Genomic DNA, 13,530 nt, shown 5'->3' with positions numbered 1-13,530 from the left:
ACTCACACGAACGCATGACGGATGGCCTCCAACCATGAAGTCAGAGGAGGTGCTGCAATGTATAAGTATGTGTACTGTATGTGTGTGTGTGTGTGTGTGTGTGTGTGTGTGTGTGTGTTTGTCACCTGAAGCAGTGTTGATGGTCCTGACAGCCTCCCTGGCACTGACTCTGTTGTTAGGGGGATAGTCAGGGACGGTGTTTTCGCGCCTCTCTGACATCCGTGGGCTCACCTTGGCAGGTAGGTGACTGTAAAACAGAGAGAGGGAGTAGGAGAGAGAAGGGTGGGAAAATTAGATTGATGAAAAAACAATGGGGGGGGGGGGGGGGCATGAAAGAATTTAGATGGGGGATGAAGAAGAGGAATGAGGGAGACAGAGAGAGAGAGAGATCGACAGACTTTTTAACCAGAAAGGATTTGTGCTTGAAACACTTCCTGGTTTCAATTATGACCGCTGACAATGAGTATACAAAATGCCATGATACATGTGTACGGTCATGAACACACACACACACACACACACACACACACACACACACACTCCCAATATCCACACATAACAGCCTGACACAGTGATACCCTCATTGCGCTCACCCTGACTGGCTGTGCTGCTCGTCAATGGCGTCCACGGCACTCTCCACGGAGCTCAGGAGAGACTGGATCTGATTGGCTGATTCCTTCAGCAGGAAACGGGTCACAAACTGCTCCACGTTGGTTCCTCTCTCATAAACCTGAGGGGGGGGGGGGGGGGAAAGGATGATCGTGTTTATGTAATTGATAAAACCGTATTTGAAAGTGAAAGTGAGTCATTCTGTCAAAAGTTTTAACATCAACAGCCTGTGGAAGCCTCCCTGCTTCTCGCTCGGCTCCCTTCTCTTCTCTGAAAAGATTTTCCAACATAAATCTCTCTGAGTTCCTTCCTTGCATCCATTTGACGGTTGAAGGGATTCTCAAGGTGGACAGGCAGCATGCTGGGAGGCCAAAATAACAAGTAAAAATAGACGAGTGCCTTTCCCTCACTCTCTCCTCCATCTCCTCCTCTTCTCTGATTTACTGTTTGGACTTTGGTCTGAAAGTTTGTTCCAGGCCTGATGTAAACCATAAAAACTTTAGAGTCTGAACTCAAAGTCTGACCCGTGGGGAATTAAAAGTGCTGTTTAGTGGGTTTATTGATTGCATATTGATTCAGATTCAGCGGGAATAACTATCCACCTTCTCTTATTAAACACAACAGCATTATGACCAAACCTGGAAATCAATAGAGTCTTCAGTCACTGCTCTAAACAATACGGATTCACATAGACAAACTGAGCATTGTAGCTCGCGCAACATTCAGCTCAAAGCGTATTGATCCATAGGTAATCAATCTGTTTTAAATTGTCACAGCTGCTGCAATGAAACCTTGAGGGGAAATATGTCCAGAAACAGAAGTAACTTGTGTGACAGACCTGTGAATGTGGACAGTTTGAACTGTATCAATCTGAGCGAGACTTTCTCAAAGAGAGGAACGAAAAGAGAGGACGGCTGCACTTCTGACGGGGTGAAGATGGTGAACTATCGGAGGAGTTGACTGTTTCAGATAAGACTGGAGCTCCTGCTTTAACTGTAAATAGCTACCCTATCACTGCCACCTTTTAATCATTTAGGGATTTGAAACACCTCCCCCAAAACAGCGACTGTCCAATCATAGCTTAGCTACCGTAACTAGGCACAGCAGGCCTGTCAAGCTTCGGATTTCTGCTCAGGGCAGAACTGCGTGCACGACGACACACTATGTGTTTGCTTGCTCTAATGGAAGCTGCAATTGTTTGCATGCCCGGCTAACAGCGACAGTTGCCTTTTCAGCCGAACAATCAACAGTCACTCGCTGGAAGTGAAAAGCCTCCTTTTGTCAACCTCATCAAGGACCACTTGATTCAAAAATTTGCATGAATTTCAAGTGGTAAATCTGCCACTATATGCACTACACTGCATATGTGTGAAAATGGAAAGCTTGACAGGTGTAGCAATGGTAACTAAGGGGGAGGGGGGCATGGCGAACAGTCAATTGACTTTGATATTTCACATTTGATGTCGATTAAAACTACGAAACTAAAACTTTCACATGCCTCTCAGACATGTTTAAGGCCACAGAATTGTCAGAATAACATGAAAACCTCAGGACAAAAACGCCCGGCCATAATTGACTACATATACTCCAGAGAGCGGAGTCAATCGGTCATGTCAGCTTTACCGTCAGAAGTCACAGCGCGGTGATTCAGGGAGACAATTAAGGTTCCTGTGCAGTCAGCCATTCTCTGCTGCGCTCTAATCAAAGACAAAACGCTCCCAAGAGACGCAGAATCACACAGACCAGTATTGACTTCCATTATCAAAGTCAATGGCTTTTACTCACGCACACACACACACGTGTCCGCACACAAACATACAAACACACAGACTTAGGAGGAGGCTCATCCTCATCGGCTCGTGTGCGTAACAGTGCAGTCAGCTCGTTCTGGTTTTCAACAGCATCAGATCGGAGCATAAAACACGCAACTGTCTGTGGCGCCACCAACAGAAATCACTATGGTTACAGAGATCAGGCTTGACTCACTGATGACTACCATGCTGGGATTCAATTACCAAAGTGGGACGCACGTCTGAGTGAACAGATGACAAACAGGAGATTTGGCAGTTTTCCTGAGGAGATTATGGGTCCATTACGGGCACTTAATCATTCAATAAGAAAATGCTGAAAGATTCTTGATACAGCATGCCATTTATTTGGCATATTGAGCGTGCTGATGTATTCTTGTAGTTATGCAGGTTAAGCGCTTACATTTATTTCAAACGATACAATGAAACAAATAGAGTTGAGAAATTCCCTAAGGTGGAGCTCTACAGGTAACCGTGCAGCGGTTATAGATCCAGGAGAAGAAATGATTAGAGGCATGATGGATGGTGGAGGAAGGCTCCCCCGATTGGTGAAAGCTGAGACAGGAATGAAACATGTTCGCTTGTTTTTTTATGGTCAGAGTGAAGCCAACTGCACATACACAACACACACACACACACACACACACACACACACACACTGGCTGCATTCCAGTCTGTGGCTGAGTTGTGCTGTGACCTTTGAGTAGTGATGATGTGGAGGTGAAGCTTAAGTATGGGTTTGCACAGACACATCTTCAGCTGGATAAACACTACGGGGGGAGAGGGGGTGTGTGTGCTCACATACTGTACATGTATCTGTGCTTGTTCATGCGTGTGCCTGTGTGTGTGTGTGTGTGTGTGTGTGTGTGTGTGTGTGTATGATTGCTGACCATAACTGTTTAACACTTGACTGCTTATGCGCCTGGACTCAAACTAGGCTAGAGAGATTAGATTTGAATGACCATTATAAGTAATGGTGCCACTGGAAGCGACATGTACGAATGAAATATTAAAGCAACCACCTCAGCAATTTGACAATTCCCGACTTGTGCTCTCTCTCTGTGAAACATATGAGCACAAAAAAAACCCTGAAATCATAAACTACACAAGGATCCTCCACAAGACAGGGCCTCAAGATCAGGTAACAAAGTGGGCCTTATCAGTTGACACTGTACTTCAACACATTTGCATAAACCAGTCGACGCACACTTCACGCCTTTAGGGGACCCTCAATTTCTGAGGACCCGGCCCGGTCGGTAATCCAGCTTTGCTTCTGAGAATCAAGGAATCCAGCGTCAGCAGAACATCCAAACCGCAGAGGACGGACTCAGTAACGCAGTGTGAGTTTATTTGTGCCGACTGAAAAAAAGTAGCGCGTTGTGTGAAATTGTAAATTCTATTTTGACAGATTTGCTCCCCTCACTTTCCTCCTCTCTCTCTCTCCCTCTCTCTCTCCATCCTGTATGTGTCTATCATGCCCTCTCTCCCTCAGCCCGAGCGTGTCCCATGGGCCCGGCTACACAACCCGGGATAGAAAAAGCTGTGATCTATAATTCACACAGATCACTGACCCAGGAGGAGATACGCCGTCTCTTACCTACAGTGTGTATTATTGTTAGCATCTGTTGGTGTGTGTGTGTATGTGTGTCTATCTGCTCAGATCTGTGTGTGCTTGTGGATGTGAGGACAATGCAGGAGGAATGTGTGTGTGTGTGTGTGTGTGTGTGTGTGTGTGTGTGTGTGTGTGTGTGTGTGTGTGTGCCCGCGCTTGTCTTGATGTGCCTGGTTTTGTGTGATGATTGATGACAGAGCTCTCTAGAACTTATCACACCCACGAGGTTCAACATTGTCATTTCTCACACATCACCGAAGGCTTTCGTTTGAAATAGCACACACACACACACACACACACACACACACACACACACACACAGCTGCAATATGCCCTGAAGTCAGTTTAAGCATCAGTTTATTACAAAGTGGAGGTGACATGATTTTTTACGAGATCTGACAAAATTGAATCTGGTGGGAGTAGCTGACCGCGCCAGCAGGGTCACCAAGCCTGTGAGTGTGTGTCGAGCGTATGTGTGTGTGTATGTGCGTCAGATCTTGTGCATGTCTTCTCATCTTCCTCAGGTTAACAACAAATCTCTTCATTATCATTCACCTACGCATCTGCACACATGGATGGCACAGCCTTCCTTGGCAGCGTGTGTACACACACACACACACACACACACACACACACACACACACACTCGCCAACACACAGAGTCTTTTGTGATAAGATGGCGGTGGCTGATTACAGGGGGTTGCAGAAGGTGGTAATCAGTGATTACAGAGGTTGGTCTAGTTAGGGGAAATTATTCCATCTTCAGTGTCTCAGATGGGGATACAGAAGCTTTGTAGCGGGGTGGAAGTGACAAAGGATGTAGGCCTCATGCCCTCGTGTTTTCACTCAGACAGAGTGTTAATATTCTAATGACTCTTTTCAACTTGACTGATGAACTTCACAAACAAATCACTTCTGGACAGGAAGCACTTAGTGTATATTCAAACCAGCCATATAATATCATACTGGCATCTTGTCAGGAAAATACTCGAGCTTCAACAGAGAGTATGTTAGTGTATGCTATGACAAAGAAGTTAAATGATAAAGCATAAATATTTCTAATATTTTAGCAGCGTTAGAAATTAGATATATTAATTTAAAACATATTCATGTCAAAGCGAAGTCATTTATTCTGAAAAGACCCTTCGCCGTGACGACGTAGATGACAACACAGGTATTGTTTGTCCAGAAAATCGAAATCAAAAGAGAATCGAAATTAAATTCACTCACTTCACGTAAATAACCTTCTTTCAGTCTGTATTGATGACTATTGAACAGGCTGCTTTTAAGGACAATCCTGCATATAATCATGTACACAAGCAATCACTGTTACCGTTTGTAAGTTCTACAGTTCTTCAGCCATATTCAGCTCTTCTCCTGCTGTACTTCATAAAGCCACAGCAGGGAATCCCATCGACTCAGAGGTCAACATAAGAGCCTCGGGGGACAATACTACTGCAAGACAGTGAGAGGCTCTCTCCTCCTTCTATTACTCCCAATCAAGGATAATGATTGGGGTCATGTAATTGATTGTAGTGTTGTTCAGTCATAATGTCACAACAGCCTTCCCAAAATGCTGGAGTGTCTAGCACGGGGCATTTTGAAGGTGTTGCAAGCTGACCATCGCTGAGATAGACGGGGGGGAGAGGGGATGTAAGTGTTGGTATTGATCCACTGATAATTCCCTACATCCCTCAGCTTAGCCTGAAGGAGCTTGATCAATCTCACAGGAGGGAAATCACGGCACCTCAATCAGCTCTCAGAGGAGAGGAGAGGAAAGGACAAGAGCCTTTCCCTTGCCCCACATTTAGGTCAGAAAATAAAATATACAACTCCATTGAAAAGTCCAGCCCTACACTATGGGACCATCCCTCTAGGTGTAAACTTTGCAAATACTTGTAAATAACCATCAAGGTGTGCCAGATCAAGCCATGCTTCCTGCGCTGTTCAAAATAAAAGCTCATGCCACTCTAAAACACTGTAGATTACACACATGTTCACATGTGCGTTTACATTACTCCGCACCCCCCTTACTTTAAGTTCAAAGCGAAACTCGACATGATTTCGAGCTTACAGCTCACGGTTCATTCGTAAAAAGTCGGTGTGAAGCCGAACAGGGCCAGAACTAAAAGGCAACAGCGGTTCAAATGAACCCAACCACAGGTGTGAAAGCACCCATCGAGTGTGCAACACACGCAGCTGGAATAACAGAGCTTTCTTCCCAATAGTGTCAAGCTCCTCCAGCTCAGGAGTTGTAAAGGAGGGGACGATACCCCGCTCCTCCTTCATTTCTTCTGGCTTCTGAAGAAAAGAAGAGGGAAAGAGAAGAGAAGAGAGTGCACTGTGAGCAGTTTTCTGTTCTTCCTTTCAACTGGTCTTCAGCTTCAGGCAGTACAACGCCTACATCTACACCTACCCAGGTGTGCTCTCTGGAGGCTTCCCGGGCTGCCTATTTTTAGAATCTGTATTACTTTTTTATTGGTTTTGATCTTGTTTTGCCATGGCAACCAATAAAAGTTGTTTATGTTGCATCAAGTCTGAATTGCCTACTGTAGGAAAACGGTTGGTTTTCAGAGAGGTGTCAGCTTTTCCTTCACCAGTCTGAGCAGAACCAGCAGTGCCTCCCCACAGTAGGTCTCTATCTGCCAGGATAACAGAGGTTTGATGTGTTAGGAAGCACAAGCGCAGTTCCCCCGGCTGGCCCGCTACCCCCGAAAACCCCCCGCAGCCCTGCCTCAGCTTCACACATCAACCAATTAAAATGGTTCCCTAGCAACCCCAGTCAATATGTCTCTAAGCAACACCATTTTAGCAGTATGCAGGAAATGATATCTGAGCAGCAGACCTTTTGCACTGAGAAACGTTCCTTTAAAATGTCTCTTCTCCCTTCTCACTGTCCTGGCCTCCCTTAGTTATCACAAACTCTCTCAGCCTCTCTGCCCCCATCCTTTCTCACTGTACCATCTTGGCTTCCTCATGTGATGAAGACATCCCAGCTGCAACACTTGCTGACCATAGAGAGTTCATCCATGTGTGTGTACTGCCTGTGTGTGTGTGTGTGTGTGTGTATGGTTGTGCGTGTGTGTGAAAGTGTGTGTCTGTGTGGTTGAGCACTAATGGTGGACTAGTACGACTGACCACCCGCTGCTCCTCCTCTGGAGACATCTACCCGTCCATTAGCAGGACACTAACCTGCGCATGGACACACACAGGCAGGCACACACACACACACACACACACACACACACGCACACACACACACACACACACACACACACACACACACACACACACACACGCACACACACAATCAGCATCTAATCTCTGCTTGGATTTTTGTGGCCACTGTTTGTAGCTGTAGCTGCTTAGAGAAAGAGAAATAAATCAGACAGGATAGACACACACAGGACTAACCTTCCCTCTAAGGTGTGAAGACAGTACTCTATACTCTATGTGCAAGCTAGTGGATAAATAACTTTATTAATGAATCAGGTAAATAATAATCTGTCAGCTACTAATTGTGAAGAGAGAAGGCAATGAGAGCTGTGATTGTGATCCAGATGGTAGAGATCAGATCCAGCGTTACATTAAAACCTACTCTAAAAGGTCAAACATGGAACATACAGTATATTTTCTACAGCATTCTGCAAGTTTAGGGAGTTTTGGCATCATCTTTGGCATCATCTTGTGGTCCATCCTGTGTTGTTTAGGGCCTTCTTTTCTTCTTTCAAACACATCATTAGCTACTCGTGCTAATTATCCGTTCTCTTGTCTGCTTATTTTGAACAAACCAATGTTTCAGTGTGCATTTGGCAATTAAAGAGTTTGTAGGAGCAAAAATTGTAAGAAATGGATTCAAGTTTACACCCCAGCAAGCCGTTAGCCAAGGCAGCGTTATGTTTGCCCAACTCATTGGTTAGTCATCATTCCAAAACGCTTTTCTCTCGTAGCTCATGTCAAAGGTGAAAACATATTGTTAAGTACTACAGCTGTAATTTCAGCCAGCAGCTAGAAATGAGAAACCTGTTTCTGTCACAGTCTGAAATCAAGGGACCATTGTTTCAACAAAAAAAAAGTTATCATCACAAACTGTATGTGAGCCACAGAAAGCAGAAAGCTTACAAACCAAAACATATGATATTAGAATAACTTGAAAGAGGCTATGACCACATACAAATACACACAGTATAAGACATTTTAAATCGAGTTAACTTATCATCACGGGGGACATTTGTGTCTGCAGTCAGGACCGAACGCAGCTATAAAAAGAAAAAGACGATACGTTACCAAATATTTGGTTTATTGGAGAGATCTAACTGTTGGAAGTGTGGACGTGGTTAACAGCAGGCAGCGCGCCTGAGTTTGTTTCTAAACAGAAGGCGAGCCCACTAACAGGCATCAGAAACATACAGACTCTTCAGATATCATGCCAGTCTCGTCGGCCTTCGGAGAGAGAGCGACGAGAATGGTGGGTGGCAAGGGGGAGGGTGGAGGTCGAAGGAGGGGGGGGGGGGCTGGGGGAAAAGGGAGGTAAGAGAGGAGAGGAAGAAGGAAAGACGAAGGTTGACGTATGGTGTTGAGCTTTCTGTTTCATTTGTGTGTTTTACTTTCTCACTCTCTCAACTCTATATTAAATCCCTAAGTGGAGTTCCTCTCTCTCTGTTCTCCTTCCACCCAATTACCCATCCACCTCTCCATCTCTCTCTCTCTCTCCATCTCTCTCTCTCTCATTCTCTCTCTCTCTCACACACACACACACACACACACACACACACACACACACACACACACACACACACACTCTGACTCTCTCTTTCTCACTCCTACAGTCCTCTACATTATTCATGCTTTGGGTGTAACCTCATCAGTCAACACACACCCAGCTGACAACACAACACACACACTCTGCCAGTTCACTTTCTCTCTCACTCTCTCTCTCACACACACACACACACACACACACACACACACACACACACACAAATTATTAATGTCCACAGCGTTAACAGTTGTCGGAGACACTGCGGATGCAGCCACTCAGTCGCATACTTGGTGGATTCGTCGCTCACATGTCCACCTCTGCTCCGTACAGAGCGACACCCTGAGAGAGTAAACAGGGGAGAGGCGGGCGTACACACATTAATACGCAATCTTACGGTAACACGCTGGCTGCTCCTCTGCTGCACTGTTGCTCCAATTTTGAGAGGAGCTGACTGGAAACACTCTATCTACAATGCTAATGCAGGAGAGAGAGAGAGAGAGAGAGAGGGGAGGGAGGGGTTGTAATATGATGGCCACGACTGTTACGGCACAGGCCGTTTCACTGATGAGATCAAAGTGGTTTGATTCTGATCCAGGAACGTCTGCAGGCTAGAAATCAACTGCTGCCTTATCAAAATGGTACTCAAGCCTTTTGTTAAACTGAACACACAAAAAAAAATATATATATAAAAGGTCAACAAGCTGCATATTTACGCTCTGCCACAAACGGCAGGGGCGCGACGAGGCGCTGAGCGTCTCTGCTTACGCTGAGCGCTAAACGTTAAACAGTCTTATCGGTGGCTCTGTCTGTAGCTCAGTCAGTCGTGTGCCAGTGCAAAGAAAAGTCTTCGGTGAAAGAGACACGCTAGACCATGCTGAAGTGGAGTGGTTTAGCAAAGTAATGGACCACTCAGGAGCTGAATGATGAAATGAAACCATGGGATCAGTAGTCCGTTTCACTGACTCACCCAGACAGCGATGGCAGCCATGAGAAAGATGTCAAGCTGCGTGTCTGACCTCCCTCACCTCCTTCTCTCACTGTGTCTGACCTCTCGCCTTATCTCTAGCTCCTTTTCTGTTGCATCACCTCCTACACTTCCTTCAGCTTCTTGTTTGCTCCTTCGCTATTTCCTTTCTATATTTTCCCTAACTCTACCTCCTCTTTCCCCTCTTCCAGTCTGTTTCCGTCTTTGCCCTTTCTGAAATTCTCTCCTCACCCTCACTTCTCCTCATCATTAACCCCCCCCCCCACTTGCCTCCTCTCCTCATTCCTCGAGTCTAACTCGACTTCTTTAGCATCCAGCGCACTGGCTACAGCATCCTGCTCCTTGGTTACAGTAACCCTGGTTCTAGAGACCGAGGGATATCAGGGTTGACACCACTTAGTGATACATGTGTTTTTAATATATGTGCAGGAGTGCCCCAGACTGAACTCCTGGCACACACACAAGCCTTACAAACGCACACTCAGGAGGACACACTACTGCCTGTGCAGTAAAATCACCTGGGGACATTCAGCAATTTGTAATCATTAAACCTGCCATGTATGAAATTTATAAAGTGCCCTCACATTCTGGAGCAAATTATCATATTATGGTGAAGGCAGACGTCTGCTGATAATATTTCACCTGAGCTAATTCAACTTAATATAAACAACTACATGGAGATTGGATGTGATTTTGCCACCCAATGTTTCTTCCTCCCTTAAATTTGCAATTTGTATATTTCATATTGTCATAGAAAGGAGTTAGTAGTGAAAATATGGAGGGAAAATATATATATATATATATATTTTTTTTTTTGCAATGCCATTTATGGTTCGCATTTTTATTAGCAATAGCTATTCAATGTATTTAGGTAATTACCTCTCTACGTGGCAGTTTTCATTGTTAGTGGCGGAGTCTGCCATTGCCTTCACATGCACAGGGGATTCACGGGAAAAGCGGAATGCATGTAATCAAGCGTTACTGTTCATTATTATCTTAATGATATCAGGCTCACTGTTTATTGTTCACTCTTCAGCAGCCGTGTCAGAGCTGTACTACACTAGTTGCTCTTCTGTTGTATTTCTGACAACGTAACTGCTCACGGTGTGTTAGCTGTAGTATTAAAGTCCAACTCAATTCACTCAATGTGCTTGACTCTTGTTTATCTTTTACAAGCAAATTTCTATCTTTTTAACTTCTGTTGTCTTTTTCTTTTGGTCTCGCACACGTTTAATCATTATTTTTTATCCCCGGTTTCAACCATGCAACATTTTCCTTACCACAATTCCACATTTCCTTTTACTAACATGAGAATTAGTTAGGTGTGTCCATGTGCTTACGTACCGGCTGGTTGGTTATAAATATTATTCGTGTATTCACTTCTACTTTTTCGGATAAGCTTTGGCTGCCCATTGGCAGTTTTGGGGCACCATGAAAATGATCACATTAAGCGTTTTGAAAATCAATCTAGCTCTCACACGGATAAAAGTTCAAGAGCGCAGGCTCAGCTCTGACTGTGCACCACTGCAGTCCCAACATGCTGCACTGCACATGCACAATTTACATCCGAAATCCCATCAAATCCTGATGAATAAATGATGAATACAACGCAAACTCATATTGTGCCCACTGACCGAGCCAGCTGAGATGGTTTACACGCTGACTTCTGTTTCATCCTCTTACTCATCGCCATCTACACTTCCTGCCAACCTCTCGCCACACCCCCTTTGCCTCACCCACTCTCCCCTTCCCCTTTTCTTCCCTGTTGCCCTTTGTGCTCTGCCCATTCTCCTCCATCGATCTTCCTCCCCTGTTACTCTCCTCATCACACGTTATTGTGTACGGCCTCCCTCTGCCGCCGTGATCCGCTTCACCTTAATCTTCATGAAGAAAGGAGGGGATGAAGAGGATGAGGTTGGGGGAGGCGGCGATGGCTTGGGGATGGAAGAAGACAATAGAGCGGAGATGAAAGAGGAGACGATGAGAGAAAAGAGGGGCGAGAGGAAGAGAAGGTGGGGAGGAGGAGTCAGATGAGGAGCGGCTAAAAAGCTCATGGGGGGTCACTCACCGGCGCGAAACAATTTCCTGAACAGATTTTGAAAAAAAGAGAAGCTTAACAAGATTTTCGTCTGAAAGAAACTCTGTGTGTGTGTGTGTGTGTGTGTGTGTGTGTGTGTGTGTGCGCCTGTGGAGTTGTCAAACGAATGTGGTGGCTCGCTCAGTGAAAGCTTGAAAAAATAAAGCGCTAATGAGAGTGGCTCATTAAACACAGCGTTTATCCAGGACAGACAGGACAGGAGATTTAATGAATTCCCCCTCTTCTCTTTTTGTTGCCTGCTTCAGCTCTCACGACCCCCAACACACACACACACACACACACACACACACACACACACACACACACACACACACACACACACACACACACACACACACAGACATACACAGTCCTCATGGGAGGGGCCGTTACTTATCTCCACCTGCCGGAGAGCCAATTAAAATTGTTTTCTGGAACCACTTCTGACTCTGATAGCGCCATAAAAGCTTTCACAAAAAAAAGAAAGAAAAGAAGAGTAGTTAAAAACAACACTGAGATTTGAAGCATTTCAACGTGTTTGCTCCATCCCCGTGGATTTTATATTTGTCTAACGCCGTCTAAACCATGACTTTCAGAGGCGTCATCTGGGAATGTGAGTACGATGCAGACATGCAGGGGGGGGGGGGGCTTTCTCACAGCCCTTCACGGCCAAACAAACTCACTGTCAGCCTTTCCTGTCCGAACGTTTTCTCTCACACTTTCCTCCGCTGCTCACGCGTTTTTAAAAGGCAGTCATCTTTCATCTTGTTCACAAAATTAGGAAAACGTGGAAACGAGTGCTGCCAGAGGAACTACAGTGAAGTATGAAACTGTCAGGAAGACGTCAGAGATGCCATGCGAAGACCCGCAGTCTGTCCTGCATGTGGTGCCGGGTGGCGTCATGAGTGGGACCTGCTTGCGAATACAAAACTTTGGCGAAAGTTAGCTGAGCGATCTCTTGTCTTAACAGGCTGGCTCGAGGCAGACTGACAGCAGCTCAACTCGTCTCCAAGACAACAGTCTTCAAAGTGTCCTCCCTCCATGGCAACTGTCACCATAGTAACCCTGCAGGAACTCTTGAGGTGGTGCCATGCTGACACAGTGGTGCAGTGGGACGGTACGGGCCGAGTTAACAGTGGACACCTTGTTTGTTTTACTGTGAAGATAAAGAAGTCGAGGAAGCTAACAACAGCAACAAACGTCAACAAAATTACATCATTACAACATTTTTTTGTTTTTTGGCCTTTGCTTTTCTCCAACTTAGAAGTTTCACGTCTGTTAACTTACTTTAAGTTGGAGTGATATAATTCTACATGGCCTTCAAGTCCTCAATGTACCTCGTACCTGTAAACCATGCACACTTTTTCTGTGCTCGAGCTAGATTTTCAAGTTTGTGTGCTATGTCACTATGAAAACGGTGTGACGTCTAGTTTTTTATGAGCTACTGCATGTAATTGTTTGAGCTTCTGCTACATTGGAACCACACTCCAGGTCCAGGACCAGGACCAAAGTTCATAGATATAGCACCAAAGTGAAGCTTCATGAATGTGCAGCAGCACAAAGTGCAAAAGGGCTGGCTGAAGGAAGGTGTGGTGAGTTCACAAGGCCGGTCACATCACTGCTGTCATATGTCTGAAACAGCTGAGCCCAATCACACTGAACCATGACAACAGGGAC

General features: G+C 45.3%; 1 protein-coding gene across 1 annotated transcript in view; it reads right to left on the bottom strand.

Annotated features, from left to right (window-relative positions):
- The window catches only part of necab2 (N-terminal EF-hand calcium binding protein 2), a 101,568-nt gene that overhangs the window by 47,967 nt on the left and 40,071 nt on the right, over positions 1 to 13,530 (bottom strand). The window contains exons 6-7 of the mRNA XM_070907956.1: positions 594 to 730; positions 126 to 247 (exon numbers count right to left, since the gene is read on the bottom strand). Of these exons, the coding sequence (XP_070764057.1) occupies positions 126 to 247; positions 594 to 730 (259 nt within the window). The remainder of the gene's footprint in view (positions 1 to 125; positions 248 to 593; positions 731 to 13,530) is intronic.

The sequence above is a fragment of the Enoplosus armatus genome, chromosome 6 (assembly GCF_043641665.1).
Source record: "Enoplosus armatus isolate fEnoArm2 chromosome 6, fEnoArm2.hap1, whole genome shotgun sequence".
Lineage (NCBI taxonomy): Eukaryota > Metazoa > Chordata > Actinopteri > Centrarchiformes > Enoplosidae > Enoplosus > Enoplosus armatus.
The sequence above is the reverse complement of the archived record's forward strand: the minus strand, read 5'-3'. Positions and strand labels throughout refer to the sequence as shown.